A 6,267-nucleotide genomic window follows, 5' to 3' on the forward strand; every position below is an offset into this window, starting at 1 on the left:
CTGTGAGCGAAGACTGAACATAAAGCTCATGTGGTCAGTCACCAACAAAGCAATATCAACGAAGAGAGGGACGGGGGTAGGGGAGGAATAAATACAACGAAGGAACAAAGAAACATAGCGAGGGAACGAACCAACATCTAGCTGAATCGGTTACATAAGCTGACTTGACTACCTTGCGTAACTTCGGGAGAGAGTTAACACTCTTTCTTTCTTTCCTTCTTTTCTTGAATCGGTAGCATCATCAGCATTGACTTGAAGTTTGTGTACTTTCTGTAAGGAGAGACTATAACTGTGTATTGTTTGTTTGAATCGATAACATCAGTCAGCATTGACTTGAAAGTTGTGTACTTTCTGTAAGGAGAGAGCTACAACTCTGTATTGTTTGTTTGAATCGATAACATCAGTAGCATTGACTTGAAAGTTGTGTACTTTCTGTAAGGAGAAAGCTACAACTGTTTGTTTGAATCGATAACATCAGCAGCATTGACTTGAAAGTTGTGTACTTTCTGTAAGGAGAGAACCACAACTCTGTATTGTTTGTTTGAATCGATAACATCAGCAGCAATGACGTGAAAGTTGTGTACTTTCTGTAAGGAGAGAGCTACAACTGTTTGTTTGAATCGATAACATCAGCAGCAATGACTTGAAAGTTGTGTACTTTCTGTAAGGAGAGAGCTACAAGTCTGTATGGTTTGTTTGAATCGATAACATCAGCAGCAATGACTTGAAAGTTGTGTACTTTCTGTAAGGAGAGAGCTACAAGTCTGTATGGTTTGTTTGAATCGATAACATCAGCAGCAATGACTTGAAAGTTGTGTACTTTCTGTAAGGAGAGAGCTACAAGTCTGTATGGTTTGTTTGAATCGATAACATCAGCAGCAATGACGTGAAAGTTGTGTACTTTCTGTAAGGAGAGAGCTACAAGTCTGTATGGTTTGTTTGAATCGATAACATCAGCAGCATTGACTTGAAGTTGCTCTACCTTGTGTAAGGAGAGAGTTACTGCAGTCTGTATTGTTCGTTCACCAGGTGACAGCATGCCAGTGTTTCGTTCTGTTTCTAAATAACGTCTTCACGTGGAGGGAGCGTTGGACTGTCAGTAAAGCGCCCAGCTAAGACTGACGTCATTGTCTACGGGTTCGAGTCCTATACACAGACCGAGATGTCCCCTCTCCACCCCCTTCCACCACACCTTGAATAGTGGTCTGGGTGACAGTCTTTCATCCCATACACAGACCAAGATGTCCCCTCTCCACCCCCTTCCACCACACCTTGAATAGTGGTCTGGGTGACAGTCTTTCATCCCATACACAGACCGAGATGTCCCCTCTCCACCCCCTTCCACCACACCTTGAATGGTGGTCTGAGTGCTAATCTTTCGGACCAGTATATAAACCAAGGTTCCACGTGCACGCTGCATGAACTCAGCGCACGTGAAAGAACCTATGGCAACAAAAGGGTTGTCCCTGTACAAGAAAAAAAAATTATCACTTTGATAGGAAAACAAATACACTTACAAACAGAATAAACAACAACAAAAAATGGGTGGCGCTGCAGTGTGGCGACCCGCTTTCCCCGGGTAGAGCAGCCCGAATTGCACACAGAGAAATCGATTGTGACAAAACGTAATACAACACAAACAACACAACACAACGCAAGGCAATGCAGGGCAAGGCAAGGCAAGGCAAGGCAATACGATACGACACAGCACAGCACAGCACAGCACAGCACAGCACAGCACAGCACAATACAACATAACACAATACGATACTATTCGAGACCAAAAAAAAGACAAGACAATGCGCGACAAATCAAGATAACACAACACAACACAACTTAACTAAGACCATCGCCTTACCTGCGTATCTTCAGGTAGGCAAACACCGCCACAGCCACCACTCCGATGATCGCCACAATGACAATCAACACTGGCAAGGTGGCTACAAACCACACACACACACACACACACACACACACACACATAATCATTATCATCATCAAAAGTCATACAATCTTAGAGATAATCGTAGACTTGTCTTTATCGTCATCGTTGTTGTAAACGTCGTCGTCAGCATATCACATACATGGCAGTTGTCGTCATCATCACCATCACTATGAACATCACTACAAACGTATTTGTCTTTTCCCTCATCATTGTAATAGTCGACGTCGTGATGACTATTATCTTTTTTTTGTCATCATCGAGTCATCATTATCGTCGTCATAGTCATCATCATTATGAGCAACATAGTGGTCGTCATCATCATCATCATCGAGTCAGCAGTGTTGTCATCGCATCATCCAGTCATCACCGTGATCATCAGCATCACCATCATCATCATCATCATCATCATTATCAGGGTCACTGTACAATCATCTACATCGAGTCATCATCAACAAGTCATCGTCGTGGTCATCATCAACGTCGTCGTCGTCGTCATTATCAAGTCATTGTTGTAGTCATCACCATTGAGTCATCATCGTGATCACCATACTTATCATCGAGTCGCATTTACCATCGCCATCATCATCATCATCGCCGCCGTCATCGTTGTCGTCGTCATCATCATCGTCAGCATCATCGCCATAATCGTGTCACAATCATCGTCATAGTCAACATCATCGATTCACAATCAACGTTAACATCATTATCATCATCATCGCGTCACAATCATCATCATCGTCATGAGAAGGAGGTGGAGGATGGAGGGTTGGGGGGTGAGGGGGTGGTGATGGTCACTGGGACGTGAGGTGGGGGTGGGGGTGGTGATGGTCACTGGGACGTGAGGTGGAGGTGGGGGTGGGGGTGGTGATGGTCACTGGGAAGCGGGGTGGAGGTGGGGGTGGGGGTGGTGATGGTCACTGGGACGTGAGGTGGAGGTGGGGGTGGGGGTGGTGATGGTCACCGGGAAGTGGGGTGGAGGTGGAGGTGGTGATGGTCACTGGGACGTGAGGTGGAGGTGGGGGTGGTAATGGTCACTGGGAAGTGGGGTGGAGGTGGGGGTGGTAATGGTCACTGGGAAGTGGGGTGGAGGTGGGGGTGGTAATGGTCACTGGGAAGTGGGGTGGAGGTGGAGGTGGTGATGGTCACTGGGACGTGAGGTGGGGGTGGGGGTGGTAATGGTCACTGGGAAGCAGGGTGGAGGTGGGGGTGGGGGTGGTAATGGTCACTGGGAAGTGGGGTGGAGATGGGGTGGGGGTGGTGATGGTCACTGGGACGTGAGGTGGAGGTGGAGGTGGTGATGGTCACTGGGACGTGAGGTGGGGGTGGGGGTGGTGATGGTCACTGGGAAGTGGGGTGGAGGTGGGGGTGGGGGTGGTGATGGTCACTGGGACGTGAGGTGGAGGTGGGGTGGGGGTGGTGATGGTCACTGGGACGTGAGGTGGAGGTGGAGGTGGTGATGGTCACTGGGACGTGAGGTGGGGGTGGAGGTGGTGATGGTCACTGGGACGTGAGGTGGAGGTGGTGATGGTCACTGGGACGTGAGGTGGAGGTGGGGGTGGGGGTGGTAATGGTCACTGGGACGTGGGGTGGAGGTGGAGGTGGTGATGGTCACTGGGAAGTGGGGTGGAGGTGGGGGTGGGGGTGGTAATGGTCACTGGGAAGCGGGGTGGAGGTGGGGGTGGGGGTGGTAATGGTCACTGGGAAGTGGGGTGGAGGTGGGGGTGGGGGTGGTAATGGTCACTGGGACGTGGGGTGGAGGTGGAGGTGGTGATGGTCACTGGGACGTGAGGTGGAGGTGGTGATGGTCACTGGGACGCGAGGTGGAGGTGGGGGTGGGGGTGGTGATGTGGGTGGGGGGAGGGAGGTATTACCGGCATCAGTGGCCTGGTAGGCAGCAACAAAGGCCTCTGTGTCCGTCATGTTGGCTGTGGTGGGGAGGGGGGTGGTGGTGGTCTCCGTCACCTTGTCCGCCGACCCTGTGGACACACACACACGCACACACACACACACACACACGCACACACACACGCACGCACACACGCACACACACACACACACACACACACACACACACATATATATATATATATATATATATAGCGGGAGAGAGAGAGAGAGAGATGTATATATGGAAGATCAAACTTATACAACGCACGTTAAAGAACCCGTGCTCCACATGAAAGCTGTGTGACGACAATGGTCAGATCGATGACCGGACAGACGGTTACTGATGGACGTTTCAGTTTCAAGGAGGCATCAAAGCGTGCAGACTGATCCATATACGCTACACCACATCGTAAAAGACAGAAAGAAAGAGCAAAATATATGTTGGATTTATTTGACTCACCAAATATTCAAAGTTGAATGGATTGGCCAATGATCTGTTAGAATTTCTCCTCTCCCCTCTGTTCCCCCTCCCCCACCACCTTACCCACCATTCTTCTAAATTTTCTTCTTCTTCTTCGTGTTTTTCTTCTATTAGGCCAATTACTCTAGTGATAATAAATTTAATCTCATGTTAATATTGATATTAGCATTATTTTACTATATTATGTACTGCTTGTTTATTTGTTTTATTTCATTATTTCATTACTTACTGTTTATGTGTTATTTGATACAAGTCATAATATGGTTCATCAGCCGTCATGATAAAATTGAAGTGCAACGTTGTGAGCACAGTATAAGCTTTAAGCTTGTTGATGATTGTAATCATGTGTATTGTTGAATAATTAAAAATTATTTAAACCAGAGAGCAAAGTAGATGGGTGACCATCACAGAACGCAAAGCACTGGTTAGGCCCTGACAGCCTGCCTCAGATTGGTGACAGTGAAACATGACCATGAGATGGAATACTATGAGTGAAGAAAACAAACAGTTAATGTTCTGAAACATAACAGAAATGAAAGGTAAGTAGAAGGCAAATAATATTATGTTTGAAATAGAATTTGAAGTAATGAATTACTGATGGGTGGGAAAAAGGGTAGTGATACATTTTGTCTTGAAGAGCTTGAAAAACACGCGTGAAAAATTATATTCACTTACACACACACACACACACACACACACACACACACACACACACACACACACACACACACACACACACGAGAGAGAGAGAGAGAGAGAGAGTGGGAGTGCGCGCGCGCGCGCGCGAGGAAAAGAGAGAGAGACAGACAGACAGAGACTGAGAGATTGAGACACAGACACACACACACACACACACACACACACACACACAGAGAGAGAGAGAGAGAGAGAGAGAGAGAGAGAGAGAGAGAGAGAGAGAGAGAGAAACAATCCATATAAGCTGACTAACAGACAGAAATGTGTAATTACAAACCTAAGAACTGAAGCAAAACAAAACGAAATAAGATTATACATCGCTGATGATTCACTCACCGAAAAACATGATTGCAAACGGCTGAGTCCACGTAGGGTCCCCTTAAATGAATAATTCTCCTTTTTTTTCTGTGTCTTTTGATACAGGACAGCAGACTGTCACACACACACACACACACACACACACAGTTCCTTCCTTCAAGAGGACGAAGACAGAAGTGACCAACAGATGCTAGAGTGTTGAAGGAGTGACCGCTATACTCCCCAGTGCTGATCCCACAGGCTCAATGTCCAGCGACCTATGTCCCACTTGTGAGCCCTGACTCCAGATTCTATACAGCAACAGTCAGAGAGGCACCAGTCATATTCATATCACAAACTGTATCCACGGGAAGCAAACAGACTGGCGATAGTCCAGTCACCTTGGTTATGTTCACAGACTTGTTTCAAGTTCCTTGTAAACTCCAGTCACGACTGCTCGGAGCTTTATCCGTTGAGCAAATGGAAGTTCGATAACTGATATCAAGCACTCGTTCTCTCTACAGCGGGGTTTACCTGTAGACCCTTCCTGAACGTGCGTGATAACATTCGGTGCCTGGAGGGTGTAAAGCCAGATTTGTTCTCCAGTCAAATATACCTCTGGACGTTATTGGAGTAAGGAGGGGGGAGTATTTTTGTTGAGTCGGTAAACTTTTCCCCAGAAGTGGTTATATTCTGATCAAATATCCTCCTGAAATTATTGGAGTTTGCCAAAATTTGGCATATTCAATGATGCCTACAACTTCCTCCTCGAGTTTCCAGACCTTAACATCTGCCTTTCCAGGCCATTTTTAAACACTTCTTTGAAAGCCATAGTTTACAATCCCAGGAATAAACTACAAGCAACCTTATATTGATAACCTACAGCAGACTTATGTGTTATTGATTCCTTTTAATTAAGTCATGTCTTTGTTTTTGTGTTGAGTAATTGTCTACATTTGTT

General features: G+C 46.5%; 1 protein-coding gene across 1 annotated transcript in view; it reads right to left on the reverse strand.

Annotated features, from left to right (window-relative positions):
* LOC143284267 (uncharacterized) overlaps window positions 1–5,820 on the reverse strand; it is a 9,980-nt gene extending 4,160 nt beyond the window's left edge. Inside the window, exons 1-3 of the mRNA XM_076590953.1 lie at window positions 5,346–5,820; window positions 3,817–3,921; window positions 1,859–1,940 (exon numbers count right to left, since the gene is read on the reverse strand). Coding sequence (XP_076447068.1) covers window positions 1,859–1,940; window positions 3,817–3,921; window positions 5,346–5,355 — 197 coding nt within the window. The 5' untranslated portion in view covers window positions 5,356–5,820. The remainder of the gene's footprint in view (window positions 1–1,858; window positions 1,941–3,816; window positions 3,922–5,345) is intronic.
* Window positions 5,821–6,267: the final 447 nt, after the last annotated feature.

Source organism: Babylonia areolata, chromosome 7, assembly GCF_041734735.1.
Source record: "Babylonia areolata isolate BAREFJ2019XMU chromosome 7, ASM4173473v1, whole genome shotgun sequence".
Lineage (NCBI taxonomy): Eukaryota > Metazoa > Mollusca > Gastropoda > Neogastropoda > Buccinidae > Babylonia > Babylonia areolata.